Source organism: Siphateles boraxobius, unplaced genomic scaffold, assembly GCF_051911475.1.
Source record: "Siphateles boraxobius isolate OS27281-9 unplaced genomic scaffold, OSU_SipBor_1 77, whole genome shotgun sequence".
Lineage (NCBI taxonomy): Eukaryota > Metazoa > Chordata > Actinopteri > Cypriniformes > Leuciscidae > Siphateles > Siphateles boraxobius.
In genome coordinates, this window is record NW_027509205.1 from 13,837,984 (window position 1) to 13,861,923 (window position 23,940).

General features: G+C 36.2%; 2 protein-coding genes across 3 annotated transcripts; one reads left to right on the top strand and one right to left on the bottom strand.

Annotated features, from left to right (window-relative positions):
* Nucleotides 1–691: 691 nt before the first annotated feature.
* Nucleotides 692–1,969, bottom strand: LOC143725786 (uncharacterized). The gene is made up of 4 exons (XM_077218533.1): nt 1,817–1,969; nt 1,578–1,676; nt 1,091–1,240; nt 692–876 (listed from the first exon to the last, which is right to left on the bottom strand). Exons 1-4 carry the CDS (start codon nt 1,967–1,969, stop codon nt 721–723), a joined length of 558 nt encoding a protein of 185 aa, XP_077074648.1. The 3' UTR covers nt 692–720.
* A 3,297-nt stretch (nt 1,970–5,266) lies between these two features.
* Nucleotides 5,267–22,465, top strand: pan2 (poly(A) specific ribonuclease subunit PAN2). Of its 2 annotated transcripts, none has more exons than XM_077218490.1 (26): nt 5,267–5,478; nt 7,350–7,650; nt 8,048–8,217; nt 8,370–8,490; nt 8,941–9,018; nt 9,729–9,999; nt 11,511–11,856; nt 12,421–12,517; nt 12,833–12,952; nt 13,269–13,388; nt 13,743–13,871; nt 13,992–14,191; nt 14,306–14,454; nt 14,638–14,744; nt 15,013–15,111; nt 15,324–15,406; nt 16,526–16,667; nt 16,811–16,948; nt 17,031–17,090; nt 17,226–17,316; nt 18,186–18,343; nt 18,438–18,581; nt 20,292–20,471; nt 20,564–20,657; nt 20,750–20,953; nt 21,490–22,465. In XM_077218490.1, exons 2-26 carry the CDS (start codon nt 7,363–7,365, stop codon nt 21,522–21,524), a joined length of 3,624 nt encoding a protein of 1,207 aa, XP_077074605.1. In that variant the 5' UTR covers nt 5,267–5,478; nt 7,350–7,362; the 3' UTR covers nt 21,525–22,465. The 2 variants fall into 2 exon arrangements, with proteins under 2 accessions (XP_077074605.1, XP_077074606.1); XM_077218491.1 differs by having other exon boundaries at nt 20,750–20,941.
* Nucleotides 22,466–23,940: the final 1,475 nt, after the last annotated feature.

Sequence of the window (23,940 nt, forward strand, 5' to 3'; positions counted from 1 at the left end):
CTTGTGTCTTTCCTGTCAAAAAAATAACAAACTGTATTATCTGGAAAAAGTCAATAACGTGACCTCTGTCTTTGCTTGTCTTGTGTGTTTGTTGGTAAACCAAGTTCCCTTTTGTAACTATGACATCATCCGGACAATACACACGTTCCTGAGAGAGCTGAGTGACAGCATTTTGGGACATATTTTGCAGGAAGCTTCATCCCACCATAAAGAGTAGCATGAATGTTTATGGAAATCACATCTTCCCTCTCCTTTTACAGAGAGCTGTTGACTTCAGACTGGGAATTTTGACAGCATTAACTCTGTCATTTCCTTGTTGATTAGAGTTCTAGTACTAGTAAAAGTAATTAGCTTGCATGTTAGTTCTTCAATTCATTTCTTTGTTTCCTTAAAGAACAATACGCAACAATGAAGACAACTTATGAATACAGACTTCTGAAATACTTGTTCATATATTTATTAGTTATAAATTACACACCTTCTTGGAAGTTACATAAAATCATTGTACAATAAATACAGAAATAAATAAGAACATAATAAATAGTTCTATAAATATATCAAATCATGTCATACATGAATTCTTAATGTTAATGCAACTTTGAGTTGTTATTAAATCTGTGTTATTATAACACCTTTGTAGAAGCAGCAAAAGCTGTTTGAACATTTTGACCAACATGATCACTAACATGTAGGCTATACCTTTATTTCTTTCCTCTCAGTCTAACACTGTTTCATCTTATCTGTAGGAGGGGATGCCAGAAAAGAGAAGACGCGTGCAGATATGATAGAGAAGGAGTAGAGCCTTTCCACACTGTCCCGGCACAGAGCGTTGGCATACCATTCTACTGCAGGCAAAGGAGCATAAACCACTGGTTCCTGGTCATCAAACAAGACAATAATGAAATTAAATGGGTTTACTAGAGCAGTTGATACAGTAAAACATTTACATACGAAACTTTCCAGGAGGATAACAGATAAGGATGTGGGAATAACTTTTTGCCACTTGTTATATGAAACGTGGCAGGTGTGTGTTACATCAGAAGGAAGTTCATGAAACACTAGCATAGATTTTGAATAAAAACACACATACCTCAAGCACCCGCAGGATGTCTCCGGTGACATCAGCGATTTTGTTGGCCTGCTCTCTCCACTCACTGCAATCTTTATTCTTAAACACACCATCCTTGTGAAAAATTCGGGTGTAATTTTTCAGAGCCAGAATAATTCGTGATTGACAAGTCTGAAAAGCAAAAGAAAGATAGGGCCAGATTTCAACATTTGACAACACTTTTGTATAAGCACACTCCCAGAACAAATTATACAAAAGCGGTAGCATACCCTTTAAAAGAGGGTTCTATGTACCATTTAGGTAGCCTACTAATATACACATTTGGTACCAATATGTACCTTTAAGGCACTTTTTATGTACAAATGTGTACCTTTTGAAAGATTACTGCCCGAGTGACAGCTTTTGTAACTTTTTTTTCTGAGAGTGCACTGCAGTATATAAAACGTATGATCTACAACTGTGGAATCATTAATAGACCAATAAGAATGCATCTAAATGATCTTATTACCTCTTTGTTGTTTTGAAGGCTCCAGGGATCACATGTGTCAATTGGTCTTATAGACACTGGAGCGTCATCAATGATACTTGCAATTTTAGGAGACTCAACCTGCACAGAGCATATTGCTTTATTATAATCAACAACATAAGAAGGCTGTCTGAAACAATAAAGAATGAATTTTGAAATTAAGAAAATTTTAATTAAAATTAAATAAAAAATTAAAATACTATTAAACTAGGCATTCGTACCTTTTTGTATAAATCTCTCGCCATCTCATTGAGTTTGAAAGACAGCGCTTTACACTCCGTGAATTTCACCTCACCAGCTGCGCGCGCCGGGGCTCCATTGGCTCCAGACAACGCCAATACCACGCAAATTCCCAACAATAATGATGAAGGCATAATGTCCTGTGCAGTCCTGTTAGAGTTTATCCTTTCTTCTGGAGTGGTTGTAAAGTTGCCTTTTAATGACATTGACAGCGAATGGCTACCTCTTTTATGATGCCTGCTGGTGAGTCACCACCAGGATTTTCCCCGAGATCTGACAGGTAGAGAGTCTAATTAAGCCTTGCAGGTTTCGCTTTCATTAAGAATAGGCTATTATTCCTCACACGCAGTCTCCAAGGTGCTCAACATAATGCTCGAGAAAACTTATTATTATTATTATTATTATTATTATTAAAATCTACTAAGTAATTAAAATAATAACGTAATAGCCTGATTTGGTTATTATGGAAGGCCCAAAGGAAATCATGCTGGTGAATCGTAATTATGACAGTCTACTAAGTCATAATTATGAGATTAAAAAATCGAAATTGTGACATATCGAGTCATAATTTTGACATTCTTAGTTAGAATTCTGAGATGAAAAAATATGACATAAAAATTTAGGCTATGGCATAGGCCTACGAAGTCAAAATGATTACAGCCTACTAAATTTCAATTGTGAGATACAAATAAAATAAAATGATATACCAAGTTAAATTACGACATTCTATGACTTTGAATGTCATAATTTCGACTTTTTATGTCATAATTACGATTTACCAAAGCGTGATTGTGATGGAAAAAAATATGAAATTGGAGGGGGAAATGTAATTCAATGCTTTTGCGTTCTCTCAAAAAAGTTTTGCGGTTTACTCACAACTTTTGCAATCCCTCGCAAAATGTACTATGACTTCTCTAGCAAAACCTATGCGTTTCCCAAGAAACTTTGCTTTAGCAAAGACAATTTTTATTTATTTTTTTGCTAGCGAATACAAAGTGGGGAACGCAGACGCGAGACTAGCAAAAAAATAAATAAAAATTGTCTTTGCTAACGCAAAGTTTCTTGGAAAACACAAAACATTAGTGAGGAAGGCCTAATAGGCTACGAAAGCATTGCAAAATATTTTTTTCTCCCATCTCATATCGCAGGTAGCATATAGCGCACCTTTAAAAAACGAATTTCAGACTGGCTTCTCAGGCTGAATGATGCATGAATCATCTGTAACATAATAGAGAGAGCTCTGATGAAAACAAAGCAAATTTTTAGGATAGTAATTTAGGATAGTAATTTCTAGCTAGAAATGACATCAAAAGTGGGAAAAGTTAGTAAAACTGTACATTTACACATAAACTGACCACCACCAACAACTTTCAGATCTTTATTTTATAGCTTTACTGTAACAGAATGCGGTATATCAAAGGCAGTGAAGGATATGCTGCCTTCAAAAATTGATCAGATAAAGGTATCTCAGGAGACAGGAAGTGAAGCTAACATTGGATTCGACATGCCTTGATGCTTTCCTACTAGAAGCAATTTAAAGGGATAGTTCACCCAAAAATGAATATTCTGTCAGTATTTACTCACCCTCATGTTGTTCCACCCCGTAAGACCTTCGTTCATCTTCGGAACACGAATTAAGATATTTTTGATGAAATCTGAGAGCTGGATCACTCCTCCATAGGCTTCTTCAGGGATTGAACTTGCTGGCCCCGAAAAGTTATTAAAGACATTGTTAAAATAGTCCAAGTGACTACAGTGGCTCAATCCTAAATTTATCAAACCACGAGAATACCCATAGAGGCCCATAGAGAAGGAAATGAATAGTTGAAATAAAGTCGTTATTTTTGTTTGTTTTTGCTCACAAAAAGTATTCTCGTCACTTGATAAACTTAATATTGAGCCACAGCCACTGAAGTCACTTGGACTATTTTAACGATGTCTTTAATAACTTTTCGGGGCTGGCAAGTTTCAATCCCTTAAGAAGCCTATGGAGGAGTGATCCAGCTCTCAGATTTCATCAAAAATATCTTAATTCGTGTTCCGAAGATGAACGAAGGTCTTACAGGGTTGGAACAACATGAGGGTGAGTAAATACTGACAGAATTTTCATTTTTGGGTGAACTATCCCTTTAAGGATTCCGATGCAGCCATTGACAGGCAGTCCGGTTTGCACTTGGTGTTAGCAATCAGTACTTTGATTATTTACCTATCTCACACATACTAAATACATATATAAGTTAATGGCAGAATATATATTTATATATATTGGCTGTGTGTTTTATATATATATATATATATATATATATATTTATATTTATATTTATTTATTTATTTATTTATTTAAGTTTTTTATTTTTCTGACAGAATCTTTACCCCGTGGTACTCATGCTGATTGTGCTGTGAGTTTGTGGAATTTTCTTGAAAACTTGACCTCTGATTGATATTCTTACAAATATTATTAGTCAACAGCTTCCCTTTTAATGTGAAATGCAAAGAATGTCCACTATCGGTAGATAAGCACTTGTGCTAAAAAGAGGGCCATAACAAAAGCATTACGGGAAGTGTGATGATGTAATAATTTGTAAATGCAATGCACCCAATGCTGAACCATTACGTAACTAACAGATCACAAACTTGGCATGTCCTCCTGAATTTCTTATGTACTTCTGAACCGAGGTATTTTTCTATATTTTTCCTCCATATTGCTGTTAAAAGTTACAATTACATTGCCATTAACTTAGAAGTCAGTATTACATAGTTACAGGAATTTTCTTCCACCTCAGGCACATAAGACATTCTTGAGAATTTGAGGTTGTAAATCTCTTCTGTAGATCTTCCCATTCAAAAATGTTTCACCATTTCATTAACATTATGATGGAGCAACACAATACTCCCATTTAGATAATCGAAATGATAGAACTTCCAAAGCTGCCAACCTATAACCACTCACTGTTCTTAGAATCCTGAATGAGATAGTTCCCCCATTTGAGAGTTTTTTTATTAGGCTATCGGAGGAAGTGAGACTGTGTCTGCAAACCAAGCCTATAACGTGTACAGAATGTCCTCTGTCCTGAAGATGGCAGTCTGTTGTGGTATAATTTTTATAGATTTTCTGTTAATCTTTGTTCTGGTCCTACCTCAACTCACCACCACCTACCCAATTTTTTCTCACTTTTTCACGAACATCATATTATTTGATTTTAGATGTCATGTTTTTAATAAGATGTCCTATGAATTTACATGTTTTTATTAATTAATTAAATTGTATTAACAAAAGCCTTGAAATAAATATACTGAGCCTACTGAAAAAAGCATGAGAGAGAGAGAGAGAGAGAGAGAGAGAGAGAGAGAGAGAGAGAGAGAGAGAGAGAGAGAGAGAGAGAGAGAGAATGATACAATTTAAAAAAAAATCTACAACTTTTCCATAGCGAAAAATTTTCGGTTATTTTTATATTTTTTTCAGAATTAAAGCATATTTCATAGACAGGCAGACAGACAAAATAATATTTTCATTTTAGCCACCGTTTTATCGTCGATGATAATCCCGGATGCAGTTCGATCTCACCCGGAAGTGCGTGCTTGTTTTTGTTTTGAATGAAGGGAGTAGTGTGCATATGGATCCGAGGATAACTGTAGTCTAAAGGTATGATTTATCCTGTTAAATGTTCAAACTACACGTTTCGGGCCCTTCCTGTTACGTTGTCAAAAGGACTATTTGCGATTTGAAATCGTGAGTGTAACTAACATTAGATGTCAGACGTTCCACGGAAAGAAAACAAATAACCTTGCTCTTTAATTTAGATGTTATAAATGCAGGGCGCACGCCCAATTTAAAAATATTTTCATATAACATTTTTCTTGTTTGTACTGCGGTAGGACACCGGAAATCTGTTGCAGACGGTAAACTAACGTCCCGTTTATTTACGTAGAGTCCACCAGTAACTTACTGTTGTGTTTCAAAACCTACAGAGCTGTCTACATAGACAGCAGTATTTGGTGTAATAGGCGTTTCACTCGGAATTGGAATGCGCTTATTGAACTCGTGCTCAAAAATGATGTCTAGTAGGTAGGCAGTTCACTGTAGGTTTTGAATAGAAACACATACGTCTCCACAACTGGGTCCATTATCTAAAAGGGTGCCTTTCCATTTTGAAAAGTTGATTTAAAAAAGTAAATGGCTGACATACATTTCTGGCTTGATGAAGGACCACCACCTTCAACTTAATCTTGCGAAAACAGAGCTGCTTGTGGTCCTGGCTAACCCAACACTACACCACACCACAACTTCTCCATTCAGCTAGGTTCATCATCCATAACTCCATCAAGGTCAGCCAGGAACCTTGGAGTTGTGATTGATGACCAAATTACTAGAACTGCCCGGTCCTGCAGATTTGCCTTATACAACATTAGGAGGATAAGGCCCCTCCTATCAGAGCATGCTACGCAACTCCTTGTCCAAGTGCTTGTTCTATCCAGACAGGACTATTGTAATGCTCTCCTGGTTGGTCTTCCAGCTTGCACTGTCAAACCCCTGCAACTGATCCAAAATGCTGCAGCTAGAGTGGTCTTTAATTAGCCGAAGAGAGCACACGTCAATCCTCTCAGTCACTGACGTTTGCCTACAGAACAACCACTGGCTCGGCTCCCTTTTACCTAAACTCATTACTTCAGACTTACGTGTCATCCAGAAACTTGCGCTCTGCAAGTGAACGTCGTCTTGTGGTGCCATCTTAAAGAGGCTCAAAATCTTTCTCGGACCTTTACCTTTACTGTTCCCTGCTGGTGGAATGATCTGCCTAACTCAACCAGAACTGCTGAATCCGTAGCCATGAATGCTAACACTTTAATACTATTGATACTAACACTTTAATGATTTAAAACTTTAATGATTTAACACGTTAAATCCATTAATACTAACACTTTCTCTTCAATTCTATATCTATTTATGAAAAAAAGTACATGTACTGCGTTAGATTAAACTGGGAAGGATCACTGCACTTGCATATTGTTGACCTATTGTTTGTTTAACTGCTTCTATTGTTCTCATTTGTAAGTCGCTTTGGATAAAAGTCTTTCTTTAATGAATACATGTAAATGTAAATTTCTTATCAATTTGTTAAATATTTATAGTTTTTATTTTAGCCATTACTAGCCTGATCAATTTCATGACACTAACTAAAAAATTATTTAATGCTAATATTAGCAAAATATTAAATAAATTGTTAAAATGTATATATAAAATAAATATGATCATTAAAAAATGCAAGGGGGAGTATGATTTTATCATTCTTGATTTTTAGAAGAAATTGGAAACAGAGCTGGGAAACCGTAAAGCCATTTCATTAAGGAGTATGAAAGTTAAATAAAAAGTTAATAGATTTTTTGTTGATGTATTAAGAACAATACCTTTAATAACACAGAAAAAAAGAGTTAAAGCTTTTTGTCAAAGTCATATTTATTCATAAGGGACGCAAAAGGCACCCTTGACCTCATTTTGCTGTCCCTCTAACCCAGCATCACCATCCTCATGATGAACTTCGAGGGTCTGGACCCGGGCTTGGGCGAATACGCGCCCAGCCTGCACAGCAGCCTGGAGCCCGGTCTGGACTCTTCCCTGGACCCGCGGCTCGACCCCGCGCTGATGCAGGCTGTGGAGCTCGACCCCGATGGGTTGGCCGGGCCGGTGTCCGACTCCTTGCACATAGTGGAGGGCATGTACTCGGAGCTGCACAGCGTGGCTGCTGAGGTCGGGATCCCTGTGACGGCCACACACTTCGACCTGCAAGAGGAGCTCCTGTGGATGGGGAACCATCGGGTGAAGTGACACATTATTACTGCATTTATGACATTTACTGAAAAAACACCAAGCTATAAATGAGACAACATCCAACATAGACTGTGTTTTCACCAAAAATTCTGCATGAATGGATGAATATTTCTATTGAAGTTGGGAGATTTAAGGTTAAAGTTTAATCTCACTCCAAAAATTCAGCTGTGGTTTTGATAGTGATCGAATGCTGTGTCTCTGATGTACTTCCACATTGAGATGATGTCATTTTATTCACAAGCCTGAGCCGCATTACTGACTCAGTGTGTGTGTGTGTGTGTGTGTGTGTGTGTGTGTGTGTGTGTGTGTGTGTGTGTGTGTGTGTGTGTGTGTGTGTGTGTGTGTGTGTGTGTGTGGTTGTTCTTTCGTCTCTCTTTCATAACAGGGACATGCAAGTTCCTTCTTTGGTCCAACAATGGGCCGCTACTCCTCCTTCCAGGTACACATGACTGATGACATTCGCCACATCCAGAGTATGGACACGGGGGTGCTGTTTATGACCAAAAACAACCTCAAATGCCTCACGCGAGGAGGTTTTATTATGTTTGATTTTCCGTGAGTTGCACACCTACATATGATACAAGCACTGGTGTGAGTAAGCCCTCAAAAGGGGGTCATACAGAATATACTGTGAATACTGTAATAAATTGTTTTATTTGCTTGTGTATGCCTATGTGTGGAGGTTCATTAATTCATTTTGTTTTCAGAATGGAGGAGGGTGCAGACATGCACAGTTTGATTCTGAACGATAATAACACATTGTTAATGGGGGGTCTGCAGAACTATGTGGTAGAACTTGACCTCACCACAGTACAGGAAACACAAAAAGTAAGGTGATACAATACCACTCCGGTAATACTTTACTAGTTCTACCTATTTTTATAAAGCATTTATTAATAAACTTTTTAAATAAAGACATTTTTTTTGTTACCTTTTAAAACATTCTCTTTGTTTTAGAAATAATGATAAAAATATATAAAAATAAATGTTAATATTTTATAGTTCAGCTTTGTTTATAACGTTGTTAATGTTTATTGTTTTAGTGTTTTTAATCTATTTATTTTATTTTATTTATATTTATTTTTAAAGGCATTAATTTCATTCTTTTCAATTTATATTATTTTATATATTATTTTACATTTATTTAAAATTTTTTTTTTTTTTTTTTTAGATTAATACATCTATGGATGTTTTCAAGACTCATTTTACAACATTTATGATTGGATATTTCAGATATCTTTTTCTAAAGTGTTCATTTCATTTCTACTGTCATTCTAGTTTACTGTTGAAGTGCCTGGAGTCGCCATCATGAGACAGTCCAATCGCTTCATTTTTTGCGGTCACACATCAGGCAAGGTGAGTGAAGGAGTTAAATGAAAATGGATGTGGAACACACAGTTCCCTCTTTTCGCTTTTCTTGCAGAAATAGAGGGATGTGGTGTGTGAAAAGTTTTGCTGTTATATCGTGGGAACGTGCTGCCTACACTTTAGCTATAAACACGGGTTGAATACATTGGGCTTTTTCTTTTTGTTCATTCATACATTCCTAAATTTCTCATATATGATCAGCTCAGACTATTTGGTAGTTGGAATTTTCAGGTTGTCCACAAAATTAAGTGGAAGAGCTTATGTGCATGGATCGATCTGTCTCACCACAACAGTTTATATGATAACATTGCATTTCAATGAAAATATTTATTTCGTTAGTAACTACAGATAATATCATTTGCCAACATTTGTTTAAATATAGTATTTTAAACAACAGTTTTCTACAAATTCTTGTAAGATTTTTATCCATACAGTTTTATGAATGAAATACATATATGTATACAGCAAAAAAATAAAAATAAAAGGTGACTAACCTAAAATCTTAATGCTGCAAATAAATGTAATTTGTTTCTGGTGTAGATTTATAGATAATGAACGATTCCTCCAACAATTATTGTTGAATGCATTCATCAATATTCATAACCTTAAATATTCTCTAAAGTATATGGTAAAAAAAAAATATCGTAATCAATGTTAAATGAATTTCCCCATTGTCCTTTCTGAATTATTTGTCACAGGTGTCTCTGCGTGATGTACGTACATTTAAAATGGAGTATGAGTTTGACGCGTTCTCCGGAAGCCTATCAGATTTCGACGTACACGGTAACCTGTTAGCGGCATGTGGTTTCTCGAGCCGTGGCCTGAATGGACTGTCATGTGACCGGTTCCTCATGGTGTATGACCTACGCATGATGAGGGCCATCAGCCCACTGCAGGTCCATGTGGACCCCGTTTTTCTCCGCTTTATCCCCACATACACCTCCCGTCTGGCTATCATTTCACAAACAGGTATGATGCACGTGTGTGTCTCAGTAGTGCTAGTTCTGGTATTTACCTAACTATTGCCACTAAAAAGAGAACATTAAGTGGTTGCCACAACCCAGTCAACAGCCAACTGTCCCTGATCTGTTGAAAAAATGTTGTGGGACTTTTAACATGCAAATGATTTTCTTCAACCTATAGTCGTCTTCATTGGGCTACCTTTGTTGTTCCCACACTCATGTTAAATCTAGTTGTTTTTTTTCTGAAGCTTGCTGATATTATGTGTCCTTTAGGTGCAGTTTTTCAGGATTTAAAAGTCCCACCTTGCTTTCATTTCCCTTTTGGTGGTTGTCATGTTGTCCACATAGATTTTCAGTCGGTGGGTCACATGACCTTATCCTGCTGAAGGAGCTCAACAGTGTCCCAGACATGCATCGCAATGTCTTTGACTTGAAGACATTCTTACACAGCATAATGTGTTGTATTTTCAAGTCGAAAATGAACAAAATGTTGGCCGGAGTTTGATTTTTATCCTTTGGGGTTTGGTTGAAATCAGGAAAAAAGGAAAGAAAAGTTGTTAGAGAAGCAGGGTTCTTAAATAGTTTTAAAGATTGCACAGAGGTTAAACATATGACAATATGTATGTTGAAGCTTGTTGCACAACTTACTTGCCTTTAAAGGGCTCCAGACAGGTCGCAAATGTGCACAAAAAAATTGTGATAAATTAAAATGTATTTGGGAGAAGTCCATGTGTGGTTTTGTTAGATATCATCTCGCTAGAGTTTGCTACTATATGAACTATATGCAGATATTTTTATTAAATTAAACAACACTGTATTTGAGAGCAAAATGAATTGGTTTGTAATTAAAAGATAAAAGATTGTAGAAAAATAAAATGTCTTTTTTTTACAAAAATAAAGTAATTGATAACACTTTTACTTACTCTCTCACATACTGTACATATAAATGATGTGATGAATCTTAATCAGCATCAGTTTGATGAATATAACCTTTTTGTATGAGAAACATGGGAGGAACAGAATCTGATGGCGAGCAATTTAGCTGTTGAAAACATTTTGTTTTTTTAGTGACTTAAAAAGTTATTGATTCTATGCTGTATAAAAATGGATCTTAACCATTAACCAAATGCTTCTTACAAATGGGCTCTTTCTAATCTTAGTCAAAAAGATTCACACAAAAAACCCTTTTGGCTTTGAATCAGGTTCCAATTAGACTCACTGATTTGTGAGATTAGTTACTTGGTGACCAATGAATCATTCAGAGTTGTTACTGAGTTTACAGTTGACTCCACTAAAGGGCAAATAAACCGAAATAAACCAGGAACCGTTACTGTGATGTATTAGTCTATTTACTTACTAGTTGTTCATATGACGATGTATGATTGAAGATATCTGTATACAACAGAGTTTTGGTAATTAATAATGGTATTCTAAAAAAAAAACATTAAAATATTATACAAAAATATTATTGCTTATTATTTGTCACTGAGATCCTGGTGTGTGTGTGTGTCGCTGTAGGTCAGTGTCAGTTCTGCGAGCCCACCGGCCTGGCCAGTCTGGCTGATATCTTCCACGTCAACACTGTGGGGCAGCTGCTGATGAGCTTTGATGTGTCGTCCAGCAAACAGGCGCTCTCCTTTGGGGACTCTGGTGGCGGTGTGCACCTGTGGTCCAGCGCCCCAGAAGTGTCCTTCAACAGTTACTCCAGGGAGACGGAGTTAGCCCTGCCCTGCCTGGTGGACTCCTTGCCCCAGCTGGATTGGAACCATGAGCTGATGCCTCTGTGCCTTCTGCCAATGCCCCTTACCAGCACAGAGCCCCTGCTCTCTGATTGGCCCACCCCCCTTATCACGCCCAGCCCCAGGTATGACTGATCCTCATTCTGCCTTATATATTCCTGTAATGGCAAAGCTGTATTTTCAGTATTATTACTCCAGTCTTCAGTGTCAGATGATCCTTCAGAAATAATTTAAATATGCTGATTTGGTGCTTAAGAAACATTTTTGACTTTGGAATCAAATTATAAGTAAAAAAGAAGATAAAAAATGCTGCTGGTATTTCATTGGAAATTAAAGGTTGAACATACTTCATTGTGTTCTTTTGTTTACTGCATGTTTTGGCTAATTTAATAGGTCATCTTGGTATTCTATGCATACATTCAGTTTGCATACTGTGCACAATATGAATGCTATTTTTTGCAGAATGTCATATAGTAGCATGGTATTTCGCACACATCCCCTGTATCCAAGTGTTATTGAGTAATACTGCCCCCTGCAGTATGTCTCATTCTAGGTCATGACCATAAATACTAGAACTGGATTTGTTTGGATTTTTTTTATTTATGTAGTTGATGAATGAATATCAATTCCCTCCACAACAAATGAGATGTGTGGTGGTTTGTTGATGTTGATTCTTTTCACTGTCTCAGACGAGCCCCTGCGGTAGATGCAGAGATTCTTAGGACCATGAAGACTGTGGGCTTTATTGGATATGCCCCCAATCCTAGAACCCGTCCAAGAAACCAGGCAAGCATGTGCTGTTTTCAAACTTGATTCTAGTTTATGTTTGAATCATCTAAAGATGGCAAAATGCTGAATTGAAATGTTTCTATGGTTTCAGCATCATTAAATGTGTAAACATAATTACTAAACAATTATTGAGTAATTAAAATTAGTCAAGACAAACATTTTCCATATGTTATAAGAGTGAAGTCATATCTTACAGTAAAGTAGTTGATCCAGTGTCTTTGGTATGTTATTTGACAATGTGTCAATCATTTCAGTTCAGTAATGCTGTATAACCGGTAATTTCTTTAAACATTTTACCTTTGTTTTTCCCAGGTTCCTTATAAGATAAAAGATGTAGAACTTGAGTATGACAGCTATAATCAGGTCCCGGAGTCTCCTATTGGTCGAGATGAGGAGCCACATCTTTACATGATTCCAAAGAAATACAGGAAGGTAGTGATGAGCCATTATTGTGCAAAAACCAATGATCCTGGGGATGTTTTGTTCAAATAATTACATACCACTTGAACTATTTTGTCCATTACAAATGTTTGCATGCAAATTCCATTTAGATGAGATGAGATGAGATTGTTTTTTAGAACAAAAACTGAACTGAAGTCAAAGAAAGTTTGGTGCAGTTGAATAATAAAATATTAATAATCATTCACAAAGCTCTATTGAGGGATCCGTAGTGATTCTCATGTTTATTAAATACATCTGAAACACTGGGATAAGGCTGTTCTGATTATGTGACTTATGTTTATGTCAGGTGACCATTAAATATTCCAAACTGGGACTGGAAGACTTTGATTTTAAGCACTATAACCGGACTCTGTTTGCTGGTCTGGAGCCTCACATACCCAATGCTTACTGTAACTGCATGATCCAGGTGAAAACACACACACTCTTTTACCGCAATATTATTATTATTATATTTATTAATAATTAAATATAACTAATAATCAATATACAAGTACATACATATTTTAAAGTAAATACATACATATTTTATATATTATATGTTTTAGTTATATATTTTAGTTGAAATGCAATTTGAAGTTTGTCTGATGAATCTAAAAAAAACTTTAAAAAAACATCCCAATACGTCACATGCCGATTACTCTAAAAAGTCCTTGGGATTTTTTGTGCTCTCTAAGGAATTTTGTGAATGCACAACTTTCACTTTGGATGTATTACCCCTCTAGAGTTTTATTAATAATTAACCCTGTGTGTGCTGTGACAGGTGCTGTACTTCCTGGAGCCAATCAGGTGCCTGGTACAGAATCACTTGTGTCAGAAGGAGTTCTGCTTGGCCTGTGAGCTGGGGTTCCTTTTTCACATGCTGGACTTGAGTAGAGGAGACCCCTGCCAGGTATACGATAGGGCTTGTCATCCAATCAGAGTTCATCACCAGCTGGGGTTGCAGATCTATTCCATCAGAGCTGTCAGTATGCACATGCACAGACCATTTGTTTGTTTGTTTCTTTCACAGGCCAGTAATTTTCTCCGGGCTTTCCGGACAATTCCAGAGGCATCGGCGTTGGGTTTGATCCTGGCTGACTCTGATGAGCAGACAGGGAAAGCCCGTCTGGGACGTCTCATCCAGAGCTGGAACCGTTTTATTCTCGCACAGCTGCATCAGGAAACCCTGGAGCAGGAAGGACCGCAGGCGTACAGAGGAGCCAGCAGCAGGTGTGGACTCCACAGTGGTGCTGCATCATTCATGAAACACAAGCCCCATCAATTCAGTGCAACAGATTACACAACACTGAGTTAAGAACAATTTGTGTTTTGTGTCAATGGCAGTGCGCTGGGTTCCACAGGCGAGTCTGTGATTGGCCGATTGTTTGGCTGTGAAGTGGAGAACAGCAGTTTGTGTCGCTGTGGAAAGGAGACGGTTCGCTCTTCTTTGACTCTGCTGTTTACCATCCACTACCCTGAGCACAGCTCTCAGGGTCAGAACCACCACACCACACATTATATTCACACATCTATATAGACCAGCATGGGCATGAATTACAGATGTTTTGCTAGAGTTTTAAAAGGTTTTGTGAAGAGTGGTTTGATTTAGATTTTTCTTGTTCTAGAAACTGAATTTATTAAATAATTGGATTGCTTTTTTAATTGGATGTGGACAGATAAGACGATAGAGGAATATGACTTTGCAGACATCCTGAAGAAGAGTATCTGTCTGGAACAGAGCACACAGGCCTGGTGTGAGAACTGTGAGAAATACCAGCCAACAGTAAGTCATTCCCTCTTTCTCTTACAAAATTTGATGAATGATTACAATGACTTCTGAAGGATCATGTGACACTGAAGAAATGAGAAATCAGCTTTGCCATCACAGGAATAAATTACATTTTTCAGTATTACTGTTTTACTGAATTATTGGTCAAATAATTGCAGCCTTGTGTGTGCCTAAGACACTCACAACATTCAAAACATATTACAGAACAGTAGTGTACATCCATACAGTATATGACTAAATACTAATGCATATCTATTTTAAGGTGCAGACCAGGAACATTCGCTGTCTGCCTGATGTTCTGGTGATCAACTGTGAGGTGAACAGCGCTAAAGAGGCAGAGTTCTGGAAGGCACAGACTGAGGTTAGACCCATATCCTTTTCTTTTGCCAGAATATATAGTCATGTATTTACAGCCATAAATCTGCCCTTAAATGTTCTCTAATTCTTTACACATCCGCTTGGGTCATGAGTTAAAAATCCTCATCGGTGTATAATTGGTGTAAAAAACTCTAGGCACATTGATTTGTCTTGAATTTCCATTCATTCAGCAATGAATACTCTTTTTGTTTACAGTATGCGTTCAACAAAGCCCTGAAGAAAGAGGCTGCTGAACCTCACAAACCCAAAGAGCCTCTACCGACAGAATGGTGTTTAGAGTAAGTGTGATGATTGGAGAAACGCATATTTATAAATATATGTATATGTTTGTGTGTATATGTGATATTTTAGTGTTTATTTTAGTTTTTATGTTATTTCTGGTTTCATTTGTATTCATTTCAATATGTGCATTATGTGCATTTTAATAGTTTCTTTTAAATAACACTATTTAAAGCTGCAATCCGTAACTTTTTTGGGTTAAAAATTATCCAAAATAAATTTGAGGAAGTACATAACCAGCCAGTGTTCAAAACTATCTGCTTGCCTTAGCTCTATTCGAAACGGTAAGTTTGTGATAATGTTTTTAATTCCAGTGATACTGGTGGATTTCCGCAGGAAATTCGAGCATGTCTTTGCGTCAATACGTCACATCTGTACACATAAAGAAGGTGCCTCGGCTAGTTGGCTATTTTGCCTGTGAGGATGTTGGAGGTGGAGATTTAGCCTTTTCTCACTGCACTTGATATAATTGAACTTATCAATTTGATGCCGGATCCAGAAAGGTTCAAACGACAATCAGCGGTGACAACTGGAGATTCACCCGTTGTAAAATGCAAAAGACTTTGTTCGGACTACGGATCGGCAATGCTGATGTTGGTAACATTAACAATTTGAGAAAAAAGTATAATTTGCACGGTTTGACGTGATATGATAAGTGATCGTTAATCAGCGCGATTTACTGCAATGCTTTTTTTCCCTTATTTGGTCAGAACAAAAGTGGATGTTACTTGTTCAGATTACATTTATTTATTTTACATTTGATAATTCTGCGAATAACTGCAATTGCAGATTTCAAACAGAGATGGCGACAACGAGGTAAAACTACGGACTGCAGCTTTAAGTTGAATTATTTCCAGTTAATAATTTTAGTGCTTCAACTTAAACTTGCCAATGCAACATTTCTGATTTTCATTTAGATTTTTCGATAATATTTATATTTTATTTCAGCATTATTTCAATTAACAGAAATATTCAAATAGTTTTAGTTAATGATACTAACCCTGATACATATATATTCTAATTAAATGTGTGTGTGTGCGTGCGTGCGTGCGTGCGTGCGTGCGTGCGTGCGTGCGTGCGTGTGTGCGTGCGTGCGCGCGTGCATGTGTTGTGTACAGGGAAGAGCTGTGCAGTGTGGAGGGCTTGACATTTGACTCTCAAGCGGAGGACATGAGGCACGTGTGGATCCCTCTTAGTCTGAAGATGTGCATTAGTAAGTCTCAGGGCCTGGAGGTCAGCTGCCTGTCTGAGGGAGAGGAGGTGAGGAACACCTTTTCACTTTACCTTTTCCAACTGATGAACTTCATTAAATATATCAAGGATTGTCAAACCTCAGACAGATGACATTGGGTTATTAAAAGAAAACTCTGCTCAACCAAATTGTGACTTATTTCTTCTTATAGCTGACTGAAAGTGCAGAGGCAGATGGGGCTTCTGTCTATGACTTGGTCGTCACTGTGTCTCATATCCAAGATGCTCGGACCGGAGGAAACCTGGTGGCACATATCAAAGTGGGCGAGACCTACCATCAGAGGAAAGAAGTGAGCAAAGTCTTTTAAGCACTTATAGATATTTGACATGATATTTTGGACATGAACTGAGTTTTCTGTGTCTTGCTTTCAGGGAGTAACACACCAGCAGTGGTATCTGTTCAATGATTTTCTGATTGAGCCGATTGACAAGGTAAAAATACCAAACATCAGTCAAATTTCCACTTTACACACCTCATATACACTGCAGTGTATTAGCTCAGTAAATAACTTTTTTCTTTTTCTTTTTTATGACACTGAATTGTTTCACGAAATATATCTTCATTAGGCTGAATCAGCACAGTTTCATGCGAACTGGAAGGTTCCGGCTGTACTTTACTACATCAAGAGGAACTACAACGCCAAGTATGATTTGCGAAGTATGTGATACTTTATCTGACTTTAGATACATCCTCTCTTTAAAAAATTTATCATTTATCACACACACACACACACACACACACACACACACACACACACACACACACACACACACACACACACACACACACACACACAAAAAAACACATTTGCTTGTATTTTATTATAATTATGTAACATTTGTAATATACATAGTATAATATACTGTACATAGCAAGGATGCATTAAATCAATCAAAAGTGACAGTAAATACTTATAATGTTACAAATATTTCTGTTTTAAATAAATGCTGTTCTTTTGAACTTTCTATCAATCAAAGAATCCTGAAAGATAAAAACAAGAATCCACAAAAATATTAAACATTAAACAAATATTTTCAACATTGTTAAAATTATAAATGTTTCTTGAGCAGCAAATCAGTATATTAGAATGAATTCTGAAGGATCATGTGACACTGAAGATTGGAGTAACGATGCTGAAAATACAGCTTTGCATCACAGGAATTACAATTTAAAATGTATTCAAATAGAAAACATTTATTTTAATTTGTTATAATATTTCACAATATCACACAATAATTCAACTGTATTTTCAACCAAAAATAAAGCATTGGTGAATATAAGACACTTTCAAAAACATAAAAAAAATCTTTCTCACCCCAAACTTTTGAACTGTACTATAGTGTAATCTTCTCACTTAAAATGTTTTAATGTTAACACAAAAAGGTTATGAAGTCTGCTTGGATTTTATTATAATTATAAACCTTTATAATACACATGTATATTGTTTTTTTTGTGATATTTGTTTTGCAGCTGTTTTGTTTTTGTATCATTTTAACTATTCCTGCATCTACTCCATTCCCTCATAGTTAAGAACCCTATTGAGGCCAGCGTTCTGCTGACGGAGGCCTCGTTGGCACGGAAACAGAGGAAGAGTCACGCCACCTTCATCCCCCTAATGATGAGCGAGATGCCGCAGGCTGGAGACCTTGTTGGATTAGACGCAGAGTTTGTCACACTCAACCAGGTCAGTAGGAAACACTAATATTCGGTAATTACTGAAATAAAAAAAATAAAAATTTCCTAGCCCAAATATTTAATACTTTCGTGTGCTTGAACAGGAAGAGGCAGAACTGCGTAGTGACGGGACCAAGTCCACCATTAAGCCCAGCCAGATGTCTGTCGCTCGTATCACATGCGTGAGAGGCCAGGGTCCCAATGAGGGAGTGCCGTTCATTGATGACTACATATCTACACAGGAACAGGTCAAGACTCTGTCAAAACATTCTACACACTGTAAAGTTTCAGGGGTGACAACCACATTTTAATATGGGAGTGAATCCCCTAAATTATCATTGTGTTTGTGTGTACTGATCACAACTCCTGAAATTGTGATGTCACCATGGTAATCATAGCAACAGTCTGGTATCTGCTATTTTTACAAAAATAATAATATTACAACAAAAGACTCTGGCTGCGTCCAAAATCATGTGCTCTCTTGAGTAGATAGTTATTTTGAATAAGTAATTACCTCACGACAACAACAAAAAAGTACATTCTATAAAGTATGAGTGTAATCTGGACTTCTTATATTCGCCATGTTGTCATTATCTCGTGACCTAACAGCGTCAGTTACATCTCTTCACTGCCATTCATATATCCTCTCCCATGGCATCATGGGATAGTAAAGTGTCCGAAATCACTTCCGAAGCTCTCCAGAACAAGCATGTCATCCTGGGATTTTTTTGCCTACTCTTTTATGAGTAATGTGGATTGACATACTTTTTTTTGTCACATAGTGTTTTTTGCCTTCTCTACAGGTGAAACTCGAAAAATTAGAATATCGTGCAAAAGTTTGTATATTTCAGTAATTCAAATTAAAAGGTGAAACTAATATATTTAGTATATATAACTATATACATATGCATGATTATACTTTTCAGAGGGCCGACCTTTCTGTATTTAAAATCCTTTTTTTTTATTGATTTCATGTAATATTCAAATTTTCTGAGATTTTGAATTTGGGATTTTCATAAGCTCTAAGCCATAATCATCAAAATTATAACTTTTGCTCGATAATCTAATTTTTCGAGTTTCACCTGTATAGTTGGGAAGTATGCGATTTGTTATGAAGGTGTTGTGTTTTGCAATTGAAACTGAACCACCCCCGACAGAGGTGTTGTGTCCGCAGAGCGCTCTTTTGCAGGGTTGCCATGTCCAATTATTATAAGCGTTTTTTGGGGGTTGTTGTTTAAGCTTGGCTCATAAACGTTCAAGTTTATAGAGTTATTAAAGTGGGATGGTTAGAGTCACGATATTTTGATCTTATTTTCAATATAAAGCATTTGGATTTATTTCGGTTTATAATGAGCTTGTTTCTTGTTCAGTGTGTTTTTCAAGCAAGATCTGGCAACACGAGTAAGTCAAGGCCCATACCTCTTTCCTTGTGACTTTCTTACACACATACAGAAGAGGAACGTTTGCGTTTAAATACGGTAGTAACAACAACTGTTCAGTTCGGTTCCGTACAAACTGCACATTTTTTTAAATGCGGTTCTCACTACCTGCATTTTTCTGGACTTAATTTGATTGTAGAATGTTGTCACTCCTGTAAATTACAAAACTTTGTGTGTACAGAAAATTTTTAAGCACTAAAAGCTGAATTAATAACCGAATTTATCTGCTGTGTGAATGCGGCCAAAATGTAACTCGCATAATAGGGAAATTACACTACCCTAAAGGGCTTTTTAATGACCTCATATAGTGGGAACCTCAGTTTTGGGCCTTATCAGTAGAGACCTAAGATCATTATTTTTGAATAATTTAAGCGTAAGGTGAATCACTGTACTTGACTAGTGATTTCCATATTACTGTACGTTTGCGTTCGGTATTTTTGTAAAAAACATGAAATCATGTTCAAAATGTTGGGAAAACACTTTCTTCTTCTTACTAGTTGAACCTCTTTGCATGTACAGGTGGTGGACTACCTGACTCAATACTCTGGTATCAAACCTGGAGACCTGGATGCAAAGATTTCATCCAAACACTTGACTACTCTGAAGTCTACGTATCTTAAATTGCGATTTCTTATCGACACTGGCGTTCGCTTTGTCGGCCACGGCTTGCAGAAGGATTTTCGGGTCATTAACTTGATGGTGAGTTGAGTTTGTGTAAGTTCATATTTTATTCAGTATGTGGAAAGTAAGTTTAAAATGGAAACCAATATTAAGCCCCTCACATTTTGTAGGTTCCTAAAGACCAGGTGATTGACACCGTCTACCTCTTCCACATGCCTAGGAAACGAATGATATCTCTCCGTTTCCTGGCATGGTATTTTCTAGGTAGGTTTCTCGCATAAACTTTCCTTATCTCCTGACCTCATATGTCATTTCCCGTGTATCAGCGCTTTATGGCTTTTTGAATATTTGTTTAGATCTGAACATCCAGGGTGAAACTCATGATAGTATTGAAGATGCACGGACTGCCCTACAGTTGTACAGGAAGTACCTGGAGCTGAGTCATAACGGAGGAAAAGAAGAGTTCCGGAAGGTTCTCAAGGCTCTTTATGAGAAAGGACGCAAGCAAGACTGGAAAGTCCCAGACATTGACCCTGCAGATGGTCAAGGTAGCCCAAAAAGTATGAATCACTAACATGGCAGTGACATTACTTCACATAATATATATCATTGCTGATGTCTATATACAATAATTATTACATACATAATAGTATAATATTTTTAGAGGGTGGTAAACTGTTTAAAAGTAAATACTTTGCAATGCATTCACAGTGGACCAGTATAGGTTTATCAAATGCTAATACTGATATCTTGTGAGCTAATATACTGTATACATAATACAATGAAATACATTGAAATAATACAATGAAATGCACACTAATTGCATATCATATTTACTTACATGTCACATTATTCCTCATTAAATTAATTTCAGCCTAAGGCATACATGACAAAAATGGGCGAAGCCTGGTTGAGTTGCATTAGTAGTGTGATAGATTTTCATAACTGACACAGTGAGGAGGTAAATCATCTGTAAACCGCCCAAAAAGGCAGAATAATGACCAAATATATCTTTTGTCCTGTTTGTCATTTTTATGTGTGCACAAGTTTAACAAATGTTGTTAGATGGACTTCTGATGCTCTTTTCCCTCTGCAGGAACAGCCGTGTTTCCCTCGGTTATGGGTTTATGATTCGACTCTCGTGTTGGTTATATTCCTGCCAAAAAGATGCCAGCACTCGTCATTTCTTGTACAGCCTTTCAGTGTTCAACATCAACATGTCTTGAGCCAAAATTACCACTGAATAAGTATATTTCATGTCATTAGGTAGTAAATCTGAAATAAGGCATGTTATTCTGTGATATAAAAAGTCTGTTTTGCCCTTTAAAAATTGGGGAATCAAAAGAAATGTAAAAAAAAATCTCATCATGTCGGGGTTTTCTCCACAGAATTGTATATCCTGTATGTGTCTGTCAGGAAGAATATGAATAAGGGGGACAGATTTTGTTTTTTCCAGGACTGAGACTTGTATGAACCAAGTGTTGACTCCATGGTGGCCTTTTGCACCAAGGTATTTATATTGAGTCAGAAACTTCACTAATATGAGTTACTGCACACAGAATATGGATTAAGCTCTCAATGGATTTACTGTTATTTTCTACTTTGTATCTATGATGTACATTTCCATAAAGTGGCAGCTGAATAAAGACTTTTGGATAAACCTCCCAGTCCATCTGAGGGCTGATGTAGTTCTCAAAGTAAAAACCAGATGAAAATCTCTTTATGTTATAGTTATGTTCTCAAAGACCATATGCAAATGAAACTTCAAACAATAAAATGCTATTCTTTAAAAAGACATAAAACAGGAATAGAGGGCAACAATTGAGTTAAACAATTATTGTTTTCCCGGCCTGGTTACGTCACAAAAATTAATTAAAAAAGGTCATGGCAATTTATATAATTGATTCATATACATTTTCTGGTTATGCTCTGCTCTCTAAAATATTCAATTAGCTGGATATCATTCTTGTGCTGTGTATATTATGCTCATAAGAAATACTGATTTAGGAGTCAATCATTCTCTTGATTTTTTGACTCTCTTTTCAAATAAAGTAATATCTTTGATTTAGAAATAAGTTGTGGTTGGCAAACTTTTTGAGATGTACACTACATGTTTCTGGTCTGGTTTTCTTATTTTTTGAAACCTGCTTACTGATCTTCAAGTACCATTCAAAATTTAACAAATTGTTGTTAACCAGAATTTAACTGCAATTTGATGCTGGGGAGATGTAAAGGATGTGAATATTTTTTTAGCCCTTGACACATATGTTCTGCACTCTTGCTCTAGAGTGTAACATGGCGACAATTATATATTATTTCTGTATCATTGACTGAAAAATGCATGCATAATCTATTCTTTACCGGCAAGTAACTCTGTGGTCTCAGATAGTCTACACTAGAAACATTTATTTTCCTAGTCTATCCATATAATGTTCACTATGCCAACAAACAATCCATATTACTTGTTTCTAAAATTATAGTACCGTACTATTCGCTGAAAAACAAAAACAAAAAAACAAACAAAATATTACAAAATTCTGTTTTAATATTCTCCTATTAAGGGCCATTAAGTACTCACAGGTATGGAGATGGTTGTTAGTAATTACAAAACGGTAAAAACTAGAAGTGAGGTGTGCATATATTTGATTTTTAAAAGACATTATGCAATTACTGTAACCTGTCTTAAACATTCTCTTGCATTGATGCAAGTAAAAATAATTGAAAATGTTAAGAAATATATATTGTTTTTAAAAGCAGTCTTTCGCACTGCAAGGGTGATAGCTTTGTTTTATTTTGTTAAAGTAAAATAAAGGCTGTTATATGAATTTAATAGCATTTTTACAAATATTCTAATTGTGATTGTCTATTTTAAATTAGTTAGTTTTCATTATCCACATTGAGAATATGAATATATAATTTCCTACAATACAGTACAACATTTGAACATCAATATTTGAAGTGGATCAAAGAAGTTAATCAAAGTTGTCCTAAGACAAGAACAGGGATTGTTCAAAATTCATGTATAACTTTGATGAAAGATTTTGATCCACTTAAAATGTTGAGTACTGTATAATACTTGGATTTATTTGATAAATTATTTTATACTATCACAATTCTTATTAATACATCATATAATCCTTATAAATAAATTGTTTACACTGGCTGAGCTTCTTCAATGAGCAATTACCGACGATAATAATATAAAAATTTAAAGAACGTTAATAGACAAATAGTTTCTTATCCTGACTGCTTTTTCTCATGCTACATTAAGTTTCTTATAAGACTTTCCCGGGTGCAATTGTTGCTCGTGGAAAATTATTTCATGCTGGAAACTAAAACGCGGAAACAATGTTAGATTCATTACATATATTCAAAATAAAACCGAAATTGTGCTAAACGTTACCTCAAAACAATTCATAATGAATTTAAAATGCAGGAAAACGTTGTGGTAATGAATTTAAAATGCAGGAAAACGTTGTGGTAATGAATTTAAAATGCAGGAAAACGTTGTGGTAATGAATTTAAAATGCATGAAAACGTTGTGGTA